Source organism: Chiloscyllium plagiosum, unplaced genomic scaffold (assembly GCF_037043375.1).
Source record: "Chiloscyllium plagiosum isolate Xiang-an unplaced genomic scaffold, Cpla_swu_hap1 HiC_scaffold_35, whole genome shotgun sequence".
Lineage (NCBI taxonomy): Eukaryota > Metazoa > Chordata > Chondrichthyes > Orectolobiformes > Hemiscylliidae > Chiloscyllium > Chiloscyllium plagiosum.
In genome coordinates this window covers 12,745,597-12,773,527 of record NW_028270173.1, presented here as the reverse complement: position 1 = coordinate 12,773,527, position 27,931 = coordinate 12,745,597, and the positions used below count along the sequence as shown (strand labels likewise).

Genomic DNA, 27,931 nt, shown 5'->3' with positions numbered 1-27,931 from the left:
GGCATGGTAGATTCATTTAAGATGCATCTAGACAGATGCATGAGTAGGTGGGGAGCAGAGGCATACAGATGCTTAGGAATTGGGCGACAGGTTTAGACGTGGATTTGGATCAGCACAGGCTTGGAGGGCCAAAGGGGCCATTCCTGAACTGTAAATTTCCTTTGTTCTTTGTACTGCTGGAGAGCAAACCCCTGGGCAGTAACAAGCAAGGAGGCATTAAACCAAGGGTTGTGTTGTTCAATGTTAGCAGGGAATGAAAAAGGCCTGTGTGCACATATTACCCTCACCACTGAGGAGATGTCTTTTCCAATTGTCTAAAGGAGATGAGGCACCATGGGCTTGTCAGTCAATGGCGTGTGAGGGCCCCTGGTAGGGTTAGGTGTGAATTCTGACAATCAGAATTGGCAATTGCTATTCTTGAAAGGTACCCAATCTGTGCTAGAGAGAGAGAGCGAGAGAAAGGGAGGGAGAGGGAGAGGTACCTGTGGTGGTCACGGCAGCAGTCAACGGTTTGCTATGTTTGCCATTGAAGACCCCGTAGAGATAGATGGTGTATCTGGTAGTAGGCTTGAGGCCTACGATGAGGTAGGATCTTTGCCCGCTGGTGACTGTGATGTTTTGGGTCTCCTCAGAGCCCTGTACTCTGTACTGGATTAAAAAGGAGTCAAAGTGGGCCCTGTTCACCGTCCAGGAGATTTGGAGGGAGTTAGCCGTGATATCAGAGGTGGACACGCTGCCCAGCTGAGCTGGTGTTGTAGTATCTCTCTCTGCAGAAGCTAAAGGAGACAAAGGGGATAAAAATAAAACCAATCAAAAGTTACTGGTGCCCAATCACAACAAACAGAGAGATAGGATTAAGGAGTTCGGAGAGAACAACAAAGAGTTTCTGATGAATGCTCAGTCTGAGCTGACGCTCCAAATTGGCTGCAACTTGATTGAGGAACCTTGCACCTCCAGAGTGACTGGCAGCTGTCAATATCAGTCTCATAGAGATATATCCTCATGTGGTACCCAGTGCCACACACACACATACACACACACACACAGACACACACACATGCAGACACACACACATGCAGACACACACTCACACAGACACAAGCACAGTTGAAAGGGACACCCAATGGGAGTTATTTTCACCTCCTGGTGAGGAATCTGACTCAATGGCTGCTTGCTCAATGGGGTCAGGGGTGACGAGCAAAACTGGAACACAAAACTTGTATATCCAAAGCCCATTTTGCAATCTCAGAATGTCCCAGAGTGCTTTGAATTGCTCATGATGGGCTTCTGAAGGATAGTCACTGTTGTATTGTTAGAAACATGGCTGCCAGTGTGTGTACAGCAAGTAACAGTGTAATGCCCAGCCTGTGGCTCACTTGTTGAATTTGGAATTAGTCGGCCATTAACAGCCATTCCTCCCACTCCCTCAGCCCAGGTTCTTCAATTGACCCTCTAACCGTCTCCATCCTCTCCCTCCTCCCACTCTCCTGCTTATCCTGCTCTCTTTGACTAAACCTATGACCCCCTGCCACACTGGGGTCCTGATTGGGTGGGGTTGGGTACAGTGTCCAATACTGACTGATGTCCTGCTCCTGTAAACCACCGTGGGTCACCTTGTTTATCAAAAACTGTTGTGTAAAGACACAGTGTTTCTGGGGCTGAGATTAACAAATGAATGATCGATTGGGACAGCACAGAGAGGGGCCATTCAGCCCATCAAATCAACATGGCACTTTTCTTAAGAGGGCAATCCAGTTAGCTGCACTTCTTGCAGCCTCTCCCCCCTTACCCTTACAACTATTTTCCTCCAAATATTTATTCAGTTGCCTTTTGACAGCTTCATGCATCCCTATCAAAGGGTCAATAGGCTATGGTAATGTTGCCCGTTTATATATGTACAGTATATAATTATTCTAATTCACAGCTTTTGCCTCACCATCTGCCATCGTGCATGTGCAGGACCACCTTCGTGGCTGTAAAATCAGAAGAAAGAGGTAAGTTTGTTCACATTGAAAGGGATACACCTGTGTAAGGTACCTGAGGTAGTCACAGTAGTGGTTAAGGGCTCTGTCCTTATGCCATCAGAAATCCCGTAGAGATAGATGGTGTATCTGGTAGTAGGCTTGAGGCCTACCATGAGGTAGGATCTTTGCCCGCCGGTGGCTGTGATGTTTTGGGTCTCCTCAGAGCCCTGGACTCTGTACTGGATTAAAAAGGAGTCAAAGTGGGCTCTGTCCACCGTCCAGGAGAGTCGGAGGGAGTTAGCCGTGATATCAGAGGTGGACACGCTGCCCAGTTTTACAGCCTCTTTATCTTTGGAAGCTAAAATAGAGAGGAGAAAAAAAAGGAAGAAATTGAACAGGAAGAGGAATGACCAGAAACAACAGGTGGCATATCTTTCTGAGCAGATGTGATCCTGAATTTCATGTTGCCCGTTGCTGGGAGGATCAATGTCTTTAGCTCTCTAACCACTCAGACTGGTGCTTCCTCAAGCCGATAACAGAGGAGTCAATCTCTTGGGGAAACTGAAAACTAAGGTCAGAATCACTATTGGCAACTGGTAGCATCAAGCACATACAGCGATGTTACTCTCCCCCTCAACTCTGCAGGCCGCCTCACTCCCCCTTCCTCCCTCACTTTCCCAATCTCTCTCGCTCTCTCTCAATGAACAGCAAGACATTTCAGTTTAATCTGCCCATCCCCATCAGGTCTATCAGATGCACTGAGCTGGGCTCATGGCCATTCAGGTCACAGAGCCAGGAGACCGAGTCTGGACCAATACGGCGTCATTGGAAAGGTTGCCCCAAATACTTGGCTTTTCACCATTGTCAGTGAAACTCCAACCCATGGGAATTCCCTAAAACTTACCCTGATGCTGCATTAATCCATGAAAGACACACCCTGGCCTATTTCATAAATATACCTATATCTACAGAGACAATTAACTGATTTCAGAACGTACAAAGCTTATCATGTCTTTTTGAATTAGATTTCGGAACAGTTGGAGAGTGAGATTGTACCACTGGGACATAAAGGGAAATCTGTACCTTTTGTGGTAATAACTCTGCTCAGTGGCTTTGTGCGTTTTCCATTAGAGACCCCGTAGACATAGAGGGTGTACTTGGTGCTAGGCCTCAGGCCTGTGATAGTTGCCGACCGGTTGCCGCCGGTGACCGTGAAGTTCTGCACAGCCCCGGAGCCATGCACTTTGTACCGTATCAGAAAGGCATCGAATCCCTTCTCTGCAGTCCAGGAGAATGCAGTGGAGTCGGCCGTGACATTAGAAACCGACAGGGCGCCCAGTTCAATCTCCTTTTGCGGTTTGGGCTTGGCCTTCTCAGGAGAAGCTAGAAAGCAGAAAGAGACGGGACATTTTCACCAGAGGAAAGGATACTAAGGAGATGTTCGACCAACTAATTCGGACAATGAAGCCTCTGGGGTTTAGATCCAACTAAGGCAGGGGATGCAATAGGTGTGACACAAATCCCTTCCCAAGCGAATCCCACAATCCACAACTTGGCTGTCAAAATGTGAGACTGTAATGGAACTTGGTTGTGCTGATTCGAGCCTAAATCATAAAACATGGGGCAATATCCAGGCTCAGAATGTAGTCCGGCATTCCCTTAGAAATCCTCGAGATGGACACATGCAGTTCTTCCACATGATACTTCGGAGGTGTCCTCCAAAACTGCATCTTTAACATAAAAGCAATAAACTCCGCGATCACTCACAATACTTCTATCCCCTTGCCCCATATACCACCACCCTCCATCATAGCAATGTGTAGATTCTACATCGCCCTCAGACAGATAGACAGACAGACAGGCAGCTGGGGACAGTATCAATGCTGACAGGGAAACACACACACACACATATACAGCAGCTACACAGCACAGTGCAGAGTGAGATCCACAGGCACCGACTCAGCCCCTGGTTACACTCAGAGACAATCACCAACTTTGTCATATCAAAGATCATTTGGGATCTTAGTGGGCGAGAGCAGGCAATGCCTCAATGAGCCAGGCAGCTGTACACATGGAAGGTCAAGGATAGACAACTCAACGTTTAATTCAGGCAAGGAAGAAAGAAACTTCGGGGCAGTTTGCGGTAACAATTCTTGCCACACAAACACAGCCGACACAGAGAAGACCCCCACCCTGCCGGAGAAAGAAGGTCCATGCAGTTAGGTTGTATTCCCAGCACCAGCGCCAACTACCACAACTCCCCTTCTCCCCCACCCCCAGGCCAGGTCCTCTCCCAGACGCTGTGAGAGTAGGTCTGGCATCTGTGCAGTCAGCCAACATCTCGGTCTCAGCTTCAAGAGCCCCTTAGAGGCCGGTTCGAGGCCAGAGAGAGAGAGAGAGACCGTGGGACAAAAGGCATGCGCTGAAAGACGAAACATGGAGCTCAGCAGTGAAAACAATAGGGAGAAGAAACATATTGTGGGTGTGATTCATGGACAGGAGCACACGGCTATCTCAGGCAAAGCAATTGGTGAATGGAAAGCCATTTTCAATGCCAAACCACTCTGGGCAGAAAGACAGTAAAAACAAACAAGAGAGGGAGACAGGACAAGTGAAGATAAATCACCTGTTGACACAGGAACTAAAGAGTGAGGCAAACACTACCTTTGGTGGTTAATGGAAGGAGCAGTGGCTTTTTGTACTGGCCCCCAGAGACACGGTACAGGGAGAAGAGGTACTTAGTGGCAGGACTGAGGCCTGTGATTTTGAAAGAGCGGCGGTCACCAGTAAGCGTGACGTTCTGTACAGCTGCAGAAGACCGCACTCTGTACTGGAGGATATAAAAATCAGTGCCTCTCTGAGGTGGCCAGAACAGCTGGACAGAATCCGAGGTGATGTTCAAGAACGACAAGCGACCCGGTTTCATCTTGTCACTTGGCTTTCCCCCAGAGGCTGAAAATCAGGGGAAAAACAAAAAAAAAATGTTTCTCTTCAAAAACAGGGCAACAATGTTCAAATGCGATCTGATTCACACGAGATCCCCTCCCCCCCATCGCAACTCGCCGAACTGAAAGTGACAATTCCTGGCACAGACTGGTTCACACCAAGTGACCATGCTGGAGCCGACAGAGCCCAGAAGCTTCTCTCTCCCTCAGGGCAGAGCTTGAGCAATGAAAGGTGGATCCATCTGACATTAAACTGCAGCATCGACAGACCCATGTGCTGTCAAATCTCACTGTTGCTCAAAGGGAGATGAATTCTGAGTGCGCGTTGTACAGATTGCTCCTGGATTTCTGTGCTTCAGTGAAGATTGAGGGTTGAATGTATTTGGGAGGGTGGATGGGGAGAATGTGTTTCCTCTACTGGGGGTGGATGGGGTTTGGGGGAGGCTCAATTTAAAACATGGTTTCCCAATCTCAAAATTAGGGCAAGGTTTCGAGTGAGGGGGTGATATCAGAAAGCAGTTCTCTCCCAGCAGAAATCTCTCAACTCTGGGTATCAATGGAAATTGTTGACAGACTTGAAGAGTTCTTTCTGAGGGGTAATCGAGGTTCAGTAATACACCATCAAGCCAACGGGTTTCTCTGGAGGGTCACCCAAGTCCACCCAGGTCCCACATAAATGCTACGTTGGTTTGGAATGCCTTTCTGCTAGTTCTCCATTCCTGTGGGCACCCATTGGTTTTTGAGTCTGTATTGAGCAAGACTACAGGAGCAGTGGAAATCCAGAAACTGTACAGCAGGTAGTTATGCAGTGAACATTTCTAACTGCTTATTACAGCCACATGGATTTCTCTCATACTGAGAATAGAGTCAACCATCACCTGAGACCGAGCCACATGGAGATAATACAACATGCAGGACTGAGCAAAAACTTGGTCAAAATAACAGGTAATAAGGAGAGATGGATCGAGGTGGTGAAATTGAAGGAGGGAAGTCCCGAGTATAGGAAATAGGCAGATGAAGACACACCCTCCAGTCGGTGGATTGGTAGATGATTAAAATCAGGAATATGCTGGAGACCAGAATTAAAGGATTGCAGAGGTCTGGGGGTCGGTGGGGGGAGTGGGGGGGGGGGGGGGGGAGGGGTGTGGAGTTTGAAGGGTAGACAGACCATGGAGTGATTTGAAAAGAAAGATTACACGATTGAGTTGAGTACATCAGCTAACGTTGCATCAGAGGACTGTTGGAGGTAATGATTACAGTTATGAGGGAGGTGTTTGGTTTCCAATGTAACTTGAATAAAAAACACTTTACTAAACTCAAGTCTTCAGTCTCCAGACAGAAAACAAAACACTTTTCTTTAGTATCTTACACAAAGAAGAGGTAATACCTTTGGTGGTTATGAGGGTGTTGAGTGGCTTGCTGCGGACACCAGCAGAGATCCCATAGACATAGACTGTGTACATGGTGTTAGGCCTCAGGCCTGTGATGACAGACAATCGATGGTCACCAGTTACTGTCACGTTGTGCACATCCTCAGAACCACGCACTCCGTACTGTATGAGAAAAGAATCAAAATCTTTCTCCGCTCCCCAGGACAGCTGGAAAGAGTCCGCTGTGAGGTTAGAGACGGAAAGATTCTCCAGCTTGTTCTCTTTACTTGGCTTTACTTTGTCTTTATCTGTGGAAGCTAAAAAGGGAAAATAGACATGAACTTTCACATTTGATGAAATCCCATTCAGCGACTGAGGCAATCTATTGTAGGTTCACAACCTGACAATACAGGGCATGAAGAGATGGAGGAATCTGAAAACAACAAATTTCCAAAAGACCTTTCTTAATTTGAACAAAACTCTGGTGGAAGAGCTGACGGAATGTTTCCACTTGAGAGGCAAAGGGAAACCAGAGGATATGAATACAAGAGAGTCACCATGAATCCAGAAGGGAATTCAGGAGAAACACCTTTATCCAAGGAGGGGCAAGACTGTGGGACTTGATTCCCAGGGAGTGACTGAACAATGTTGGATTCAACAGGCTCCTATTAAATAAATCAACACTTCAGGATTCACAGCTCCATAGAAATGAAAATGGTAAATGAATTAGCAATCTATGAAATTGTTGAAATGTACAGTTAGCTGTGTGTCAGACACTCAGTTAAGTTCCCAGGTTTGCTTTCCTGAAATATGTGATTCATGAAAAAGTTACACAATTCGAACAGATTACATAATATTAAATTTTCTTAGAATCAACAAACAATATATTCCATCTAATTAGGTGATGAAAGTAGAGGTCAATATCTTAAGAATAATCCTCTGGAAATATACACTTATTTGTAACCGATTAAATTGTGAGCAAATTTAAGCTTTGGACTGAGCATAATATGCCACATTATAGGGAAAATATCCACATTTGTAGGATGTAACTGTATGTTCAAAAAAGGAACAAAACAAATGAGAAAACAACAAATCGGTTTGCACAACATCATCACAATGGAAAATCTGGAATCGATTATTAAGGAGGTTGTCGTAAGGAACTTTGAAAATCTCAATACAATCAGGCTGAGTCAACATGGTTTTGTGAAATGGATATCAAGTTTGACTAATTTATTAGACTTCTTTGGGGAGGTGACAAACAATGTAGATAAAGGGGAGTCTGTCGATGTAGATTAGATTTTAGATTGCCAGAGGTTTTCAATAAAATTTCACTTCAAAAGTTGCTGCATGAAGTAAGTGCTCATGGTGTCCAGGTTACTAGGTCGACATAGATAGAGGTTGGGTTAGCTAACAGGAGACAGTGCTGAGGCTTTGAATATATACATTGTTTGTAAATAACTTGAATGAATGGACCAAATGTATGGTTAGTGATGTTGATCAGTGTTGGCAAAGAGATAAAAAAAAGCTCTGCTGATAGAGTCACCAGATGAATAATTGTTTCTATTTGTGGAGAACAGGAAAATGAGACGATATCAAGGCAAGATATTAACTATTAATCCAATTGGGAATTCACAAGAAATTTCTTTATCCAAGAAGTAGAGAGAATGAGGCGTCTCAGCTCAATATCGACCTCAAGCCTTCCTGAGGACATAGTTCACGTCATCTCCATAGTTCCTGAAATGGAAAGGCAAATTGATTTGTCTTGTAAAAATGCAAGGTCATGATAAAAGGGGGTAATACCTTTGGTGGTTATGAGGGTGTTGAGAGGCTTGCTGCGTACACCAGCAGAGATCCCATAAACATAGACAGTGTACACGGTGCTAGGCCTCAGGCCTGTGATGACAGACAATCGACGGTCACCAGTTACTGTCACGTTGTGCACATCCTCAGAACCTCGCACTCCGTACTGTATGTGAAAAGAATTAAAATTTTTCTCCGCTCCCCAGGACAGCTGGAAAGAGTCCGCTGTGAGGTTAGAGACGGAAAGATTCTCCAGCTTATTCTCTTTACTTGGCTTTACTTTGTCTTTATCTGTGGAAGCTAAAAAGGGAAAATAGACATGAACTTTCACATTTGATGAAATCCCATTCAGCGACTGAGGCAATCTATTGTAGGTTCACAACCTGACAATACAGGGCATGATGAGATGGAGGAATCTGAAAAAAACAATGATTCAAATTTCAAAAGCCTTTCTTAACTTGAACAAAACTCTGGTGGAAGAGCTGACGGAATGTTTCCACTTGAGAGGCAAAGGGAAACCAGAGGATATGAATACAAGAGAGTCACCATGAATCCAGAAGGGAATTCAGGAGAAACACCTTTATCCAAGGAGGGGCAAGACTGTGGGACTTGATTCCCAGGGAGTGACTGAACAATGTTGGATTCAACAGGCTCCTATTAAATAAATCAACACTTCAGGATTCACAGCTCCATAGAAATGAAAATGGTAAATGAATTAGCAATCTATGAAATTGTTGAAATGTACAGTTAGCTGTGTGTCAGACACTCAGTTAAGTTCCCAGGTTTGCTTTCCTGAAATATGTGATTCATGAAAAAGTTACACAATTCGAACAGATTACATAATATTAAATTTTCTTAGAATCAACAAACAATATATTCCATCTAATTAGGTGATGAAAGTAGAGGTCAATATCTTAAGAATAATCCTCTGGAAATATACACTTATTTGTAATTGATTAAATTGTGAGCAAATTTAAGCTTTGGACTGAGCACAATATGCCACATTATAGGGAAAATATCCACATTTGTAGGATGTAACTGTATGTTCAAAAAAGGAACAAAATAAATGAGAAAACAACAAATCGGTTTGCACAACATCATCACGATGGAAAATCTGGAATCGATTATTAAGGAGGTTGTCGTAAAGAACTTTGAAAATCTCAATACAATCAGGCTGAGTCAACATGGTTTTGTGAAATGGATATCAAGTTTGACTAATTTATTAGACTTCTTTGGGGAGGTGACAAACAATGTAGATAAAGGGGAGTCTGTCGATGTAGATTAGATTTTAGATTGCCAGAGGTTTTCAATAAAATTTCACTTCAAAAGTTGCTGCATGAAGTAAGTGCTCATGGTGTCCAGGTTACTAGGTCGACATAGATAGAGGTTGGGTTAGCTAACAGGAGACAGTGCTGAGGCTTTGAATATATACATTGTTTGTAAATAACTTGAATGAATGGACCAAATGTATGGTTAGTGATGTTGATCAGTGTTGGCAAAGAGATAAAAAAAAGCTCTGCTGATAGAGTCACCAGATGAATAATTGTTTCTATTTGTGGAGAACAGGAAAATGAGACGATATCAAGGCAAGATATTAACTATTAATCCAATTGGGAATTCACAAGAAATTTCTTTATCCAAGAAGTAGAGAGAATAAGGCGTCTCAGCTCAATATCGACCTCAAGCCTTCCTGAGGACATAGTTCACGTCATCTCCATAGTTCCTGAAATGGAAAGGCAAATTGATTTGTCTTGTAAAAATGCAAGGTCATGATAAAAGGGGGTAATACCTTTGGTGGTTATGAGGGTGTTGAGAGGCTTGCTGCGTACACCAGCAGAGATCCCATAAACATAGACAGTGTACACGGTGCTAGGCCTCAGGCCTGTGATGACAGACAATCGACGGTCACCAGTTACCGTCACGTTGTGCACATCCTCAGAACCTCGCACTCCGTACTGTATGTGAAAAGAATTAAAATCTTTCTCCGCTCCCCAGGACAGCTGGAAAGAGTCCGCTGTGACATTAGACACGGAAAGATTCTCCAGCTTGTTCTCTTTACTTGGCTTTACTTTGTCTTTATCTGTGGAAGCTAAAAAGGGAAAATAGACATGAACTTTCACATTTGATGAAATCCCATTCAGCGACTGAGGCAATCTATTGTAGGTTCACAACCTGACAATACAGGGCATGATGAGATGGAAGAATCTGAAAACAACAATGATTCAAATTTCAAAAGCCTTTCTTAACTTGAACAAAACTCTGGTGGAAGAGCTGACGGAATGTTTCCACTTGAGAGGCAAAGGGAAACCAGAGGATATGAATACAAGAGAGTCACCATGAATCCAGAAGGGAATTCAGGAGAAACACCTTTATCCAAGGAGGGGCAAGACTGTGGGACTTGATTCCCAGGGAGTGACTGAACAATGTTGGATTCAACAGGCTCCTATTAAATAAATCAACACTTCAGGATTCACAGCTCCATAGAAATGAAAATGGTAAATGAATTAGCAATCTATGAAATTGTTGAAATGTACAGTTAGCTGTGTGTCAGACACTCAGTTAAGTTCCCAGGTTTGCTTTCCTGAAATATGTGATTCATGAAAAAGTTACACAATTCGAACAGATTACATAATATTAAATTTTCTTAGAATCAACAAACAATATATTCCATCTAATTAGGTGATGAAAGTAGAGGTCAATATCTTAAGAATAATCCTCTGGAAATATACACTTATTTGTAACCAATTAAATTGTGGGCAAATTTAAGCTTTGGACTGAGCATAATATGCCACATTATAGGGAAAATATCCACATTTGTAGGATGTAACTGTATGTTCAAAAAAGGAACAAAACAAATGAGAAAACAACAAATCGGTTTGCACAACATCATCACAATGGAAAATCTGGAATCGATTATTAAGGAGGTTGTCGTAAGGAACTTTGAAAATCTCAATACAATCAGGCTGAGTCAACATGGTTTTGTGAAATGGATATCAAGTTTGACTAATTTATTAGACTTCTTTGGGGAGGTGACAAACGATGTAGATAAAGGGGAGTCCGTCGATGTAGATTAGATTTTAGATTGCCAGAGGTTTTCAATAAAATTTCACTTCAAAAGTTGCTGCATGAAGTAAGTGCTCATGGTGTCCAGGTTACTAGGTCGACATAGATAGAGGTTGGGTTAGCTAACAGGAGACAGTGCTGAGACTTCGAATATCTACATTGTTTGTAAATAACTTGAATGAATGGACCAAATGTATGGTTAGTGATGTTGATCAGTGTTGGCAAAGAGATAAAAAAAAGCTCTGCTGATAGAGTCGCCAGTTGAATAATTGTTTCTATTTGTGGAGAACAGGAAAATGAGAGGATATCAAGTCAAGATATTAACTATTAATCCAATTGGGAATTCACAAGAAATTTCTTTATCCAAGAAGTAGAGAGAATGAGGCGTCTCAGCTCAATATCGACCTCAAGCCTTCCTGAGGACATAGTTCACGTCATCTCCATAGTTCCTGAAATGGAAAGGCAAATTGATTTGTCTTGTAAAAATGCAAGGTCATGATAAAAGCGGGTAATACCTTTGGTGGTTATGAGTGTGTTGAGAGGCTTGCTGCGTACACCAGCAGAGATCCCATAAACATAGACAGTGTACACGGTGTTAGGCCTCAGGTCTGTGATGACAAACAATCGACGGTCACCAGTTACCGTCACGTTGTGCACATCCTCAGAACTTCGCACTCCGTACTGTATGTGAAAAGAATTAAAATCTTTCTCCGCTCCCCAGGACAGCTGGAAAGAGTCCGCTGTGACATTAGACACGGAAAGATTCTCCAGCTTGTTCTCTTTACTTGGCTTTACTTTGTCTTTATGTGTGGAAGCTAAAAAGGGAAAATAGACATGAACTTTCACATTTGATGAAATCCCATTCAGCGACTGAGGCAATCTATTGTAGGTTCACAACCTGACAATACAGGGCATGATGAGATGGAGGAATCTGAAAACAACAATGATTCAAATTTCAAAAGCCTTTCTTAACTTGAACAAAACTCTGGTGGAAGAGCTGACGGAATGTTTCCACTTGAGAGGCAAAGGCAAACCAGAGGATATGAATACAAGAGAGTCACCATGAATCCAGAAGGGAATTCAGGAGAAACACCTTTATCCAAGGAGGGGCAAGACTGTGGGACTTGATTCCCAGTGAGTGACTGAACAATGTTGGATTCAACAGGCTCCTATTAAATAAATCAACACTTCAGGATTCACAGCTCCATAGAAATGAAAATGGTAAATGAATTAGCAATCTATGAAATTGTTGTAATGTACAGTTAGCTGTGTGTCAGACACTCAGTTAAGTTCCCAGGTTTGCTTTCCTGAAATATGTGATTCATGAAAAAGTTACACAATTCGAACAGATTACATAATATTAAATTTTCTTAGAATCAACAAACAATATATTCCATCTAATTAGGTGATGAAAGTAGAGGTCAATATCTTAAGGATAATCCTCTGGAAATATACACTTATTTGTAACCGATTAAATTGTGAGCAAATTTAAGCTTTGGACTGAGCACAATATGCCACATTATAGGGAAAATATCCACATTTGTAGGATGTAACTGTATGTTCAAAAAAGGAACAAAACAAATGAGAAAACAACAAATCGGTTTGCACAACATCATCACGATGGAAAATCTGGAATCGATTATTAAGGAGGTTGTCGTAAGGAACTTTGAAAATCTCAATACAATCAGGCTGAGTCAACATGGTTTTGTGAAATGGATATCAAGTTTGACTAATTTATTAGACTTCTTTGGGGAGGTGACAAACGATGTAGATAAAGGGGAGTCCGTCGATGTAGATTAGATTTTAGATTGCCAGAGGTTTTCAATAAAATTTCACTTCAAAAGTTGCTGCATGAAGTAAGTGCTCATGGTGTCCAGGTTACTAGGTCGACATAGATAGAGGTTGGGTTAGCTAACAGGAGACAGTGCTGAGGCTTCGAATATCTACATTGTTTGTAAATAACTTGAATGAATGGACCAAATGTATGCTTAGTGATGTTGATCAGTGTTGGCAAAGAGATAAAAAAAAGCTCTGCTGATAGAGTCACCAGATGAATAATTGTTTCTATTTGTGGAGAACAGGAAAATGAGAGGATATCAAGGCAAGATATTAACTATTAATCCAATTGGGAATTCACAAGAAATTTCTTTATCCAAGAAGTGTGGGCGGCACGGTGGCACAGTGGTTAGCACTGTTGCCTCGCAGCGCCAGAGACCCGGGTTCAATTCCCGCCTAGGCGACTGACTGTGTGGAGTTTGCATGTTCTCCCCGTGTCTGCGTGGGTTTCCTCCGGGTGCTCCGGTTTCCTCCCACAGTCCAAAGATGTGCAGGGCCAGGTGAATTGGCCATGCTAAATTGCCCGTAGTGTTAGGTAAGGGGTAAATGTAGGGGTATGGGTGGGTTCGCTTCGGCGGGTCGGTGTGGACTTGTTGGGCCGAAGGGCCTGTTTCCACACTGTAATGTAATGTAATCTAATCTAATCTAATCTAAAAAAAGTAGAGAGAATGAGGCGTCTCAGCTCAATATCGACCTCAAGCCTTCCTGAGGACATAGTTCACGTCGTCTCCATAGTTCCTGAAATGGAAAGGCAAATTGATTTGTTTTGTAAAAAGGCAAGGTCATGATAAAAGGGGGTAATACCTTTGGTGGTTATGAGTGTGTTGAGTGGCTTGCTGCGTACACCAGCAGAGATCCCATAGACATAGACTGTGTACACGGTGCTAGGCCTCAGGCCTGTGATGACAGACAATCGACGGTCACCAGTTACCGTCACACTGTGCAAATCCTTAGAATCATGCACTCTGTACTGTACGAGAAAAGAATCAAAATCTTTCTCCGCTCCCCAGGACAGCTGGAAAGAGTCCGCTGTGGCGTTAGAGACGGAAAGATTCTCCAGCTTATTCACTTTACTTGGCTTTACTTTGTCTTTATCTGTGGAAGCTAAAAAGGGAAAATAGACATGAACTTTCACATTTGATGAAATCCCATTCAGCGACTGTGACAATCTATTGTAGGTTCACAACCTGACAATACAGGGCATGAAGAGATGGAGGAATCTGAAAACAACAATGATTCAAATTTCAAAGGACTTTTCTTAATTTGAACAAAACTCTGGTGGAAGAGCTGCTGGAATGTTTCCACTGGAGAGGCAAAGGGAAACCAGAGGATATGAATGCAAGAGAGTCACCATGAATCTCCGGAAGGGAATTCAGGAGAAGTACCTTTATCCAGGCAGGGGCGAGATTGTGGGACTTGATTCCCAGGGAGAGACTGAACAATGTAGCATTTAACAGGCTAATATCACTTGGCCCTTCAGATAAATCAACACTTCAGGATTCACAGCTCCTTAGAAGGAACGTGGTAAATGAATAAGCAATCTATGTAAGTTTGAAATGTACAGTTAGCTGTGTGTCAGATATTCAGTTGAGTTCCCAGGTTTCAGCTCATTAGTTTGATGTTTGCATTCCTGAAATATGTGATTCATGCAAAAGTTACAAAATTCGAACAGATTACAAAAGATTTCATTTTCTTAGAATCAACAAACAATATATTCCATCTAATTAGGTGATGAAAGTAGAGGTCAATATCTTAAGAATAATCCTCTGGAAATATACACTTATTTGTAACCGATTAAATTGTGAGCAAATTTAAGCTTTGGACTGAGCACAATATGCCACATTATAGGGAAAATATCCACATTTGAAGGATGTAACTGTATGTTCAAAAAAGGAACAAAACAAATGAGAAGACAACAAATCGGTTTGCACAACATCATCACGATGGAAAATCTGGAATCGATTATTAAGGAGGTTGTCGTAAGGAACTTTGAAAATCTCAATACAATCAGGCTGAGTCAACATGGTTTTGTGAAATGGATATCAAGTTTGACTCATTTATTTGAGCTCTTTGGGGAGGTGACAAACAATGTAGATAAAGGGGAGTCTGTCGATGTAGATTAGATTTTAGATTGCCAGAGGTTTTCAATAAAATTTCACTTCAAAAGTTGCTGCATGAAGTAAGTGCTCATGGTGTCCAGGTTACTAGGTCGACATAGATAGAGGTTGAGGAGAAAGTGAGGACTGCAGATGCTGGAGATCAGAGCTGAAAATGTGTTGCTGGAAAAGCGCAGCAGGTCAGGCAGCATCCAGGGGACAGGAGATCGACGTTTCGGGCATAAGCCCTTCTTCAGGATTCCTGAAGAAGGGCTTATGCCCGAAACGTCGATTCTCCTGTCCCCTGGATGCTGCCTGACCTGCTGCGCATAGATAGAGGTTGGGTTAGCAAACAGGAGACAGTGCTGAGGCTTCGAATATCTACATTGTTTGTCAATAACTTGAATGAAGCGAACATAGGTATGGGTAGTGATGTTGACTAGTGTTGGCAAAGCGATAAAGAAAAGCTCTGCTGATAAATGAATAATATCCAGGTGATATTTCATATTTGATATCCAGATGAATAATTGTTTCTATTTGTGGAGAACAGGAAAATGAGAGGATATCAAAGCAAGATATTAACTATTAATCCAAGTGGGAATTCACAAGAAATTTCTTTATCCAAAAGTCGGGGGAATGAGGCATCTCAGCTCAATATCTCAATCAGGCCTTCCTGAGGACATAGTTCATGTCGTCTCCATAGTTTCTGAAATGGAAAGGCAAATTGATTTGTTTTGTAAAAAGGCAATGACATGATAAAAGGGGGTAATACCTTTGGTGGTTATGAGGGTGTTGAGTGGCTTGCTGCGTACACCAGCAGAGATCCCATAAACATAGACTGTGTACACGGTGCTAGGCCTCAGGCCTGTGATGACAGACAATTGACGGTCACCAGTTACCGTCACGTTGTGCACATCCTCAGTATCTCGCACTCCGTACTGTATGTGAAAAGAATCAAAATCTTTCTCCACTCCCCAGGACAGCTGGAAAGAGTCCGCTGTGATGTTAGAGACTGAAAGATTCTCCAACTTATTCGCTTTACTTGGCTTTACTTTGTCTTTATCTGTGGAAGCTAAAAAGGGAAAGTATTCTTGAACTTTCACATTTGATGAAATCCTATTCAACAACTGAGGGAATGTACTGTGAGTTCACAACCTGACGATACAGGGCATGAAGCGATGGAGGAATCTGAAAACAACAATGATTCAAATTTCAAAAGCCTTTCTTAATTTGAACAAAACTCTGGTGGAAGAGCTGACGGAATGTTTCCAGTTGAGAGGCAAAGGGAAACCAGAGGATATGAATATGGGAGTCACCATGAATCCAGAAGGGAATTCAGGATAAACTCCTTTATCCAGGGAGGAGCAAGACTGTGGGACTTGCTCCCCAGGGAGTGACTGAACAATGTTGGATTCAACAGGCTCCTATTACATAGTCCTTCAGATAAATCAACACTTCAGGATTCACAGCTCCATAGAAACGAAAGTGGTAAATGAATTAGCAATCTATGAAACTGTTGAATTGTACAGTTAGCTGTGTGTCAGACACTCAGTTGCGTTCCTGGGTTTCAGCACGTTAGTTTGCTGATTGCTTTCCTGAAATACGTAATTCATGCAAGAGTTCCACAATTAGAATAGATTACATTTGATTACAGTTTCTTAGAATCAACAAACAATATATTCCATCTAATTAGGTGCTCCATGAATACAGTAGAGTTTAATATCTTAAGGATAATGCCCTGGAAATGTACACTTACTTGTGACATATAAAATTGTGAGAAAGTTGAAACTTTGGACTGAGCACAATATGCCACCTTATAGGAAAGATATCCATATTTGAAGGATGTAAATGTATATTCAAGAAAGGAACAAAACAAATGAGAAAACAAAAGATGAGTTTGCATAATATCCGTCACGATGGAAAATCTGGAATCGATTATTATGGAGGTTGTCGTAAGGAACTCAGAAAATCTCAATACAATCAGGCTGAGTCAACATGATTTTGTGAAATGGATATCAAGTTTGACTAATTTATTTGAGCTCTTTGGGGAGGTGACAAATAATGTAGATAAAGGGGAGTCTGTCGATGTAGATTAGATTTTCGATTGCCAGAAGGTTTTCAATAAAATTTCATTTCAAAAGTTGCTGCATGAAATAAGAGCTCATGGTGTCCAGGTTACTAGGTTGACATAGATAGAGGTTGGGTTAGCAAACAGGAGACAGTGCTGAAGCTTTGAATATCTACATTGTTTGTTAATAACTTGAATAAAGGGACAGAATGTATGGTTAGTGATGTTGACCAGAGTTGGCAAAGAGATAAAGAAAAGCTCTGCTGATAGAGTCACCAGATGAATAATTGTTTCTATTTGTGAAGAACAGGAAAATGAGAGGCTACCAATGTGAGATATTAACTATTAATCCAATCGGGAATTTACAAGAAATTTCTTTATCCAAAGGTGGAGAGAATGAGGCATCTCAGCTCATTATTGACCTCAAGCCTCCCTGAGGACATAGTTCATGTCATCTCCATAGTTCCTGAAATGGAAAGGCAAGCTTTGTAAAAAGGCAAGGTCATGATAAAAGGGGGTAATACCTTTGGTGGTTATGAGGGTGTTGAGTGGCTTGCTGCGTACACCAGCAGAGATCCCATAGACATAGACTGTATACGCAGTGCTCGGCCTCAGGCCTGTGATGACAGACAATCGACGGCCACCAGTTACTGTCACATTGTGCACATCCTCAGAACCTCTTACTCTGTACTGTATGAGAAAAGATTCAAAATCTTTCTCTGCTCCCCATGACAGTTGGAAGGAGTTCACTGTGATGTTGGAGACTGAAAGATTCTCCAGCTTATTCACTTTACTTGGCTTTACTTTGTCTTTATCTGTGGAAGCTAAAAAGGGAAAATAGATTTGAACTTTCACATTTGATGAAATCCCATTCAGCGACTGAGGCAATCTATTGTAGGTTCACAACCTGACAATACAGGGCATGAAGAGATGGAGGAATCTGAAAACAAGAATGATTCAAATTTCAAAAGACTTTTCTTAATTTGAACAAAACTCTGGTGGAAGAGCTGATGGACTGTTTCCACTTGAGAGGGGAAGGGAAACCAGAGGATATGAATACAAGAGAGTCACCATGAATCCAGAAGGGAATTCAGGAGAAAAACCTTTATCCGGGCAGGGGCGAGATTGTGGGACTTGATTCCCGGGGAGTGTTGAACAATGTAGGATTTAACAGGCTAATATCACTTGGTCCTTCAAATAAATCAACATTTCAGTATTCACAGCTCCATAGAAACAAAAGTGGTAAATGAATTAGCAATCTATGAAACTGTACAGTTAGCTGTGTGCCAGACACTCAGTTGAGTTCCCGGGTTTCAGCTCGATGTTTGATGTTTGCTTTCCTGAAATACATGATTCATGCAAATGTTCCATAATATAAACAGATTACATAAGATTACATTTTCTTAGAATCAACAAACAATATATTCCATCTAATTAGGTGATGAAAGTAGAGGTCAATATCTTAAGAATAATCCTCTGGAAATATACATTTATTTGTAACCGATTAAATTGTGAGCAAATTTAAGCTTTGGACTGAGCATAATATGCCACATTATAGAGAAGATTTCCACATTTGTAGGATGTAACTGTATATTCAAAAAAGGAGCAAAACAAATGAGAAAACAAAAGATCAATTTGCTCGACATCAGTCACGATGGAAAATCTGGAATCGATTATTAAGGAGGTTGTCGTAAGGAACTTTGAAAATCTCAATACAATCAGGCTGAGTCAACATGATTTTGTGAAATGGCTATCAAGTTTGACTCATTTATTTGAGCTCTTTGGGGAGATGACAAACGATGTAGATAAAAGGGAATCTGTCGATGTAGATTAGATTTTAGATTGCCAGAAGGTTTTCAATAAAATTTCACTTCAAAAGTTGCTGCATGAAGTAAGTGCTCATGGTGTCCAGGTTACTAGATTGACATAGATAGAGGTTGGGTTAGCTAACAGGAGACAGTGTTGATGCCCACTGAAGATGTTACCTTGTAGGGGGACAAAACGTCTGGAAATGAACCTTCCAGTTCAGTAAGCAAACCTACACCCGGAAAATATCCACACTTAAAGGATGTAACTGTATATTCAAAAAAGGAACAAAATTATTGAGCAAAACAGCAGATCAGTTTGCACAACATTCGTCATAGTGGAAAATCTGGAATCGATTATTAAAAAGTTTGTAGAAAGGACCTTTGAAAATCTCAATACAATCCGGCTGAGTCAACATAGTTTTGTGAAATGGATATCAAGTTTGACTTATTTATTAGAGCTCTTTGGGGAAGTGGCAAACAATGTAGATAAAGGGGAGTCTGTCGATGTAGATTAGATTTTCGATTGCCAGAAGGTTTTCAATAAAATTTCACTTCAAAAGTTGCTGCATGAAATAAGAGCTCATGGCATCCAGGTTACTAAATTGACATAGATAGAGATTGGGTTAGCGAACAGGAAACAGTGCTGAGGCTTCGAATATCTACATTGTTTATTAATGAAGGGACAGAATGTATGGTTAGTGATGTTGACCAGTGTTGGTAAAGAGATAAAGCAAAGCTCTGCTGGGCGGACTCACCAGATGAACACTTGTTTCTATTTGTGAAGAAGAGGAAAATGAGACGCTACCAATGTGAGATATTAACTATTAATCCAATTGCGAATTCATGAGACATTTCTTTATCCAAGAAGTGGGGAGAATGAGGCATCTCAGCTCAATATTGACATCAGGCCTTCTTGAGGACATAGTTCATGTCAGCACTGTTTCCTGTTAGCTAACTCAACTTCTATCATTGTCAATTTCATAGTTTCTGAAATTGAAAAGCAAATTGTTTTGTAAAAAGGAAGTAATACCTTTGGTGGTTATAAGGGTTTTGACTGGTTTGCTGTGTACACCACCAGAGATCCCATAAACATAGACTGTGTACATGGTGCTAGGCCTCAGGCCTGTGATGACAGACAATCGACGGTCACCAGTTACCGTCACACTGTGCAAATCCTTAGAATCATGCACTCTGTACTGTACGAGAAAAGAATCAAAACCTTTCTCCGCTCCCCAGGACAGCTGGAAGGAATCCGCTTTTATGTTAGTGACTGAAAGATTCTTCAGTTTATTCACTTTACTTGGCTTTACTTTGTCTTTATCTGTGGAAGCTGAAAAGATATGAACAGGTAATGACAGCTGTGAGGCAATGACAAAATTCCAATCACTTTTCGCTGGATACATCATGGGATTTGGATCATAACCTGACATGTTAGTCAGGGACAAAGGGATAGAAGGATCTGAAAACAAAGATTATTCAATCAAAGAAGGTTTCTCTTAATTTGGACAAAACCATGCTGAAAGGGTTAAAAAAGGAATAAGGCTATTTTTTTGTAGTGAAGAGGAAAATCTGCGAATATCAATGCAAAATATTAACTATAACTCCAGTTGGGAAGTCAGTAAAAAATTATTTATCTAGAGAGTGGTAAAAATGTGAAGGTTACTACCACGAGGAGTGGGTGAGAGGAATATGATAAAATCATTTCAGAAGAACTGGATAAAAATCAAGGGAGAAAGAGATGGATGATTCTGTTGATAAGATCTGTTGAAGGAAGATATCCATTAAGAGCATAATCTGCTGAAATTGTTGGGCCGAATGGCCTGTTTCTGTGCGATAAATATTATGCAATTCTCCATAAATGCAGCCATCCCAGAGTTCAATGAGACGTCTCAGCGTGATGTCTACCTCCGGCTTCCCTAAGGACACCGGCTACATTATTTTCATAGTAACCAGCAATGTCTGAAATGGAAAGGCAAATTATTTTGTTTCTTTCAAAAAGGCAAGGTCATGATAAAAGGGGGCAATACCTTTGGTGGTTATGAGGGTTTTAAGAGGCTTGCTGTGTACACCAGCAGAGATCCCGTAGACATAGACTGTGTATATGGTGCTAGGTCTCAGGCCTGGGATGACAGACAATCGATGATCACCAGATACCGTCACGTTGTGCACATTCTCAGAGCCACGCACTCTGTACTGTATGAGAAAAGAATCAAAGCCTTTCTCCGCTCTCCAGGACAGCTGGAAAGAGTCCACTTTTACGTTAGTGACTGAAAGATTCTCCAGCTTATTCACTTTACTCGGCTTTACTTTGTCTTTATCTGTGGAAGCTGAAGAGGGAATAGATATTAACAGGTAGTGACAGCTGTGAGGCATTGACAAAATACCCAATCACCTTTTGTTGAATACATCATAGGTTTGGGATCATAACCTGACATAGTAGTGAGGGACAAAGAGATGAAAGGATCTAAATGCAGGGATTATTCAATCATAAAAGATTTCTCTTAATTTAAACAGAACTCTGCTGAAAGGGTCAAAAGAGGAATAATGCTTCCTTTTGTAGGGAAGAGGAATATCTGAGATTATCAATACAAAATATTAGCTATAATTCCTGTAGGGAATTCGGGAGAAAACTCTTGATCTGGAGAGTGGTAAAAATGTGGAGGTTACTACCGCAGCAAGTGGGTGAGAGGAATATGGTCAAAACGGTTCAGAAGAACTGGATAAACTCAAGGGAAAAAGAGTTGGAAGGTTCTGTTGATAAAATCTGTTGAAGGAAGATATCCATTAAGAGCATAAACTGCTGAAACCATTGAGCCAAATGGCTTGTTTCTGTGCTGCAAATATTACGTAATTCTCTATAAAGATGGCCATTCCTGCTCAGGCCACATTGTTTCCATAGTAACCAGCAGTATCTGAAATGGAAAGGCAAATTATTTTGTTTCGTTTAAAAAGGCAAAGTCATCATAAAAGGGGGTAATACCTTTGGTGGTTAAAAGAGTGTTGAGAGGCTTGCTGCGTACACCAGCAGAGATCCCATAGACATAGACTGTGTACACGGTACTAGGCCTCAGGTCTGTGATGACAAACAATTGACGGTCACCAGTTACTGTCACATTGTGCACATCCTCAGAGCCTCTTCTTCTGTACTGTATGAGAAAAGAATCAAAATCTTTCTCCGCTCCCCAAGACAGCTGGAAGGAATCCGCTGTGATGTTAGAGACTGAAAGATTCTCCAGCTTATTCGCTTTACTTGGCTTTACTTTGTCTTTATCTGTGGAAGCTGAAGAGGGAAAATAGATGTGAACCTTTACCAGGTAAAAGTTGAGGAACAAATTATGAGAAACATTCGATGAAATCCTATTTATTTATCAAGAGTAATATCATTGGATCAGAACCTTATGAGATAGATGTTGATGTAGAGATGGAGGGATTGAAATGCAATGATTATTCACATCTTAAAATGCTTTGAATAATTTGAACAACAAAGTCAGAGTCATTACAGAGTCAATAAACAGAGACCAGCAGAGTGACTGTGTTTCCTTTTGTAGACAACACTGAAACCAGGAACCACCAAAATAAACTCCTTACTAGTTAATCTAATAGAGAGAATTCAGGAGAAACCTTTTTCCCCAGGAGCGTTGAAATGTGGAATGCACTGCCACAGTAGTGTGGAAAAGTGTTGAAAGCTTTTTTCTAGATTAGATTACTTACAGTGTGGAAACAGGCCCTTCGGCCCAACATGTCCACACCGACCCTCCGAAGAGCAACCCACCCAGACCCATTCCCCTTCATCTAACACTATGGGCAATTTAGCATGGCCAATTCATCTAACCTGCACATTTTTTTTGGACTGTGGGAGGAAACCAGAGCACCCGGTGGAAACACACGCAGACACAGGGAGAATGTGCAAACTCCACACAGACATTTGCCTGAAGCGGGAATTGAACCCGGGTCACTGGCGCTGGGAGGCAGCAGTACTAACCTCTGTGCCACCCTGCCACCCATCTACTGAACTGTTCAACTCACAGTTCTTCAAGAAAAGCAGCACTGCCACAATCACAGTTACCGTAGCTCTTAAAATTGTAACTGAACGCATAAGACCTTTAAATTTTGTCAAAGAGGTATCAACATTCAGCTGAGTTCACTGCGTCTGAGGCCTGCTGATTATTTTCTTGAAATATCTGATTCATGCAGATGAACAATTAGACTGTACATTAATCTATGTTCTTAAAAATGACCACCAAATTAGATCATCAGTAGACTACCAGTAAAACCGAAGGGCAAATTGGCATAGATGCAAAATTATTTATATTAGATAAGATTTTGAATGGGTTCAGTAGTTTAAAGAAAGAAGTGAGACATTCACAACTAGGAACCAATGACACGAATATCTGAATCAGGAATTCAGGAGAAGAATCTTTTGTAGAAGGTGGTTAAAATGTGGAAATACTAACACAGACAGTGGACGAGGGGTATAACAGAGATACATTTAAGAAGAGACTGGATAAACATGGGGAGAAAGGAATAGAAGTTTACATCTACAGGGTAAGATGAAGCAGAATTGGTGGACCTTCATATGGAGTATAAGCCCCTGGAACTGTTGGGCAGAATGGCCTGTTGCTGTGCTGTAACCATTGTGTCATTCTCTATAAATGCAGCCATTTGTCTGCTCAGGGACCTCAGATTTCAAAGAGGCTCAATGTCTACCTCAGACTTCCCTGAGGACATGGGCTAGTTGTCTCCATGGTAACCAGCAGTGACTCTGAAACAGAAAGGCAAATTTTTGTAAAAAGGTCATGATAAAAGGAGTAATACCTTTGGTAGTTATGAGGGTGTTGAGAGGCTTGCTGCGTACACCAGCAGAGATCCCATAGACATACACTGTGTACACGGTGCTAGGCCTCAGGCCTGTGATGACAAACAATCGACGGCCACCAGTTACTGTCACGTTGTGTACATCCTCAGAACCTCGCACACCGTACTGTATGAGAAAAGAATCAAAATCTTTCTCCGCTCCCCAGGACAGCTGGAAAGAGTCCGCTGTGACGTTAGAGATTGAAAGATTCTCCAGCTTATTCACATTACTCGGCTTTACTTTGTCTTTAACTGTGGAAGCTGAAAAATTAAAACTGACGTGAACTTTGGTAATAACTACTGAAAGGCTTTGGATGAAATCTCATGCAATGATCAGAACATTGTACTATTGCATTGGTTCCAGAACGTGACATGAGAGCAGGACATAGGGGGAGTTGTATCGAGGATCACTCAATTTATATGGGGCAGAGAGGAAGAAAGTTAATCTTATGAGGAAAGGTTGGACAAACTGGACGTGGATCATTTATAGTTTAGAAATATGAGAAGTGAGGTAATTGAATCATATGGGAACTTGACCCAGGGTGTTTCCCCTTGTGGGAGAGACTATCACTAAGGGACACAATTTAAAGATATAGGGTTTCCTAAGACTGAGATGAAGAAAATTCTTTGCTTCAGAAAGTTGAGAGGATTTGGAACACTCTTTCCCAGAGAGTGGTGGAAGCAGAAATATTGAGTTTTTTTCGGCAAGAGATAGTTAGATTCTTAACCAATGAGACATTCAATGATTATTGAGGTTAGGAAGAGATGTGGATTTGAGAGTTCTTTCAGATCTCTCATGCTTTTATGGATAAATCAAACAGGTTGAAAGGGATAAATAGCCTGCCCCTGCTTCTAGTTCACCTGCGTATAAAATTAAAATTTTAACTGAGTTCAGTTGGTAGATTTAGGGAAGATGGTTTCATTGTGAACTGGTAAATACTGGGGTCTGCCAGGAAACTTATTTTTAAAAATCCAAGGGAACTTGGGAGAAATTGATTTTGCCAGAGTGTGGAGAGAATGCCAAGATCAGCACCATGGAGAGAGCTGGCTGAGGGGAATACCAGATCTATTTTTAAAAAGCTGTTTAAACACAAGTGAAAAAGAAATAAAAGGGAATGTTTACAGGCTGAGATGAAGTACAAAGAGAGAGTACATATGAAGCATAAATCCCTGAACCACTTGGGCCGAATGGCCTGTATCTGTGTTGTGAATATTACATAATTCTCTATAAATGCAGCCATTGGTACTCAGGAGTCCCAGAATTCAGTAAGATGTCTCAACTTGATGTCTGCCCCAGGCCTACCTAAGGACACAGGCTACATAATCCCCATAGGAACCAGCAGTGTCTGTGAAATGGAAAATGGAAAGATAAATTATCTTGTTTCATTTAAAAAAAGAAATCATGAGAAATGGGGTTAATACCTTTGGTGGTTATGAGGGTGTTGAGTGGCTTGCTGCGTACACCAGCAGAGATCCCATAGACATAGACTGTGTACACGGTGCTAGGCCTCAGGCCTGTGATGACAGACAATCGACGGTCACCAGTTACCGTCACGTTGTGCACATCCTCAGAACCTCGCACTCCGTACTGTATGAGAAAAGAATTAAAATCTTTGTCCGCTCTCCAGGACAGCCGGAATGAGTCTGCTGTGACGTTAGAGACTGAAAGATTCTCCAGCTTATTCACTTTACTTGGCTTTACTTTGTCTTTATCTGTGGAAGCTAAAAAGGGAAAATAGACATGAACTTTCACATTTGATGAAATCCCATTCAGCGACTGAGGCAATCTATTGTAGGTTCACAACCTGACAATAGAGGCCATGAAGAGATGGAAGGATCTGAAAAGAAGAATGATTCAAATTTCAAAAGACTTTTCTTAATTTGAACAAAACTCTGGTGGAAGAGCTGCTGGAATGTTTCCACTGGAGAGGCAAAGGGAAACCAGAGGATATGAATACAAAAGAGTCACCATGGATCTAGAAGGGAATTCAGGAGAAACCTCTTTATCCAGGGAGAGGCAAGATTGTGGGACTTTCTCCCCAGGGAGTGACTGAACAATGTTGGATTCAACGGGTTCCTTTTGCATACAGTGTTATCTCTTTCCTCACTCTCCTTCCCCAAAGCCATGTTCTGAACACAGCGCACTCACTGTGGACATCAGGATTGTCCAATAGGATTTTAATAGTCACCAAGCCTGGGTCAACTGGGTCAATGTGTTTGTTAAAATCTGTACACAATATCAGGATAAACAGCGGTAAGTCTGACAACAATCTGAACTGGGATTGAGGGTCAGGGTTGATGGTCAGTAATGGTGCTCCACACTGGGATTGCACTCCCAGTGAAGGGTATCATTGGAATTACAGCCACATCAGGAAAACCCATCCGCCATAATGGCAAACCCCGCCCCAGGCCATCTCTCCCTCACTCCCACCCCTCCCAACTCTCTTCCCTTGCGACCTTTGTGCCTCTCAGCTGGTTTCCAAAACCTACCCCTCTGATCCTGCTCCCAACCACCGTTTTCCCCCTCTCTGGAATGCCCAACTGCTCCCTGTCTAAATACCTCAGATTCTTCCTGGGTTGGAGATCCATTGTTCACTCACGAATGGGACAACCTGCAGTTCCAGCCGTGCCCACTGTTGAGATCCTGGCGCTGCTGGGCACTGCTGGAGCTGCTGGCCAATCAGATCGGCAGTCAGCCCTCGGGGGTGGGATCTTCTCCCCACCCAGTGATGGTGGGGGTCCCACTCCCTGTGTCTATGTCTATGGCTGTCCACAATGTGTTTAAACTCCATCCATCGGGACCTGATCTTTCCCACAGTAGAGCAGGGCCTCAATGATGGCTCAGTAATGCTCCCTGCTGACCCTGGACAATCCGATCTCGAACCAGGAACCACAATCAACTGCTGCAGGGTCTCGGTGTTCAACCAGGTGAAATCTCTCAACTGGTGAACAGCATCTATTCACCATGTTTCTCCAGTTCACGGCCTACACTCTGCAAGTGTGTGGACAGTAAAGAAATTCCCCTGGCCCCCTGAGCCCTGGCAATCCACAAAAAAGCTGCGGCCAGGTTTTGGAGTTTGATTTCTTAGTAACCAGATCGCTCCTGTTCATTAGAATGGTTCCATCCTTTTGGTGGGATTTGTAAGTCGTTGCAAGGTGAGATCCGCTGGAGATGAACAGGGATTTAAACCTTGAATAAGCTTCACGAGGCTCCTCACAGTTCAGGAGAATCCTTTCTACGGTAGTCCGGGATAGGTGATAAATCCAGGCCTTGCCAAAGCCACCCAAAGCATTTGGATAAAACATGATGGCAGAGATTGGCATAAAATCTTCAGGAAGATGTTCGATCGGAGGTGGCATCTCCCGAAGATTGGAGCAGTTTCCGAGGGCTCACTGTAATCTTTCTGCCTTGGGATTGGGAGATGGCCACATCGAAAGGAGGCAGGGTAGCGGATTCGGGAGAAACGTCCGTGCAGAGGCAGAGTGGTAAGGACACAGATATACAGCGGTGCAGGCAGGTATGTGCAGATACATAGACTGCAACGCTGGATAGACACAAGACAGACAGGCACAGAGGAGGGTGGAGTCAAAAGAGGTCACAGGGGCCTCTTGGAGATTATAAACGCCAGCACAGCACAGACCAGAGGGCCGAATGGCCAGACTTTGTTCTGGAGGATTGTGTGTGAGACCCAGGAAGGGCCTGGCTCCCGTGTTAGTGATTGTGATGATGGAGAGGGGGAAGCGTGCAGTTCCTGTGGTCAAACCAAGGGCATTCCGTGCCGTACATGACCTTCTGTAGCCGGCACCAGGCTGAGTGGCTTTGTGGCTTGACCATGAGAGAGGCCGTGGCCCTGGACGCTGTACTAGGTGGCTGGCCTCAGGCCCCTGATGGTAGTGGCTCACAGGTTCCCGGTCACCGTGAGTTTCCTTCAGGTCCTGAACTCCATACTGCACCAGGAAGGAGTCAAAGAGCACCTTGGCAGCCCCAGCAGACTGACCGAGTGCACTGTGATGTTAAAGGTGGAGAGGATCTCCAGGCGGCTTGGCTTCATTTCAACTGAACCTGTCAAAGCTGGGAGGAGATCAGACATTGTGAGGATTTCTAACAGAGGTCTGGTCAGGCTGGG

General features: G+C 42.4%; 1 protein-coding gene across 4 annotated transcripts in view; it reads right to left on the bottom strand.

The window, feature by feature from the left end:
* The window catches only part of LOC122541552 (tenascin-X-like), a 196,120-nt gene that overhangs the window by 70,920 nt on the left and 97,269 nt on the right, over positions 1 to 27,931 (bottom strand). For 2 of the 4 annotated variants that reach the window (XM_087979261.1, XM_087979257.1), the window contains 16 exons: positions 25,227 to 25,526; positions 23,766 to 24,065; positions 21,931 to 22,230; positions 20,978 to 21,277; positions 19,981 to 20,280; positions 17,667 to 17,966; positions 15,847 to 16,146; positions 13,783 to 14,082; positions 11,658 to 11,957; positions 9,869 to 10,168; positions 8,080 to 8,379; positions 6,297 to 6,596; positions 4,629 to 4,916; positions 3,048 to 3,347; positions 2,038 to 2,322; positions 483 to 776 (listed from right to left, as the gene is read on the bottom strand). In XM_087979261.1, coding sequence (XP_087835387.1) covers positions 483 to 776; positions 2,038 to 2,322; positions 3,048 to 3,347; positions 4,629 to 4,916; positions 6,297 to 6,596; positions 8,080 to 8,379; positions 9,869 to 10,168; positions 11,658 to 11,957; positions 13,783 to 14,082; positions 15,847 to 16,146; positions 17,667 to 17,966; positions 19,981 to 20,280; positions 20,978 to 21,277; positions 21,931 to 22,230; positions 23,766 to 24,065; positions 25,227 to 25,526 — 4,767 coding nt within the window. The remainder of the gene's footprint in view (positions 1 to 482; positions 777 to 2,037; positions 2,323 to 3,047; positions 3,348 to 4,628; positions 4,917 to 6,296; positions 6,597 to 8,079; positions 8,380 to 9,868; positions 10,169 to 11,657; positions 11,958 to 13,782; positions 14,083 to 15,846; positions 16,147 to 17,666; positions 17,967 to 19,980; positions 20,281 to 20,977; positions 21,278 to 21,930; positions 22,231 to 23,765; positions 24,066 to 25,226; positions 25,527 to 27,931) is intronic. The other 2 variants (XM_087979258.1, XM_087979259.1) reach the window with 2 other exon arrangements.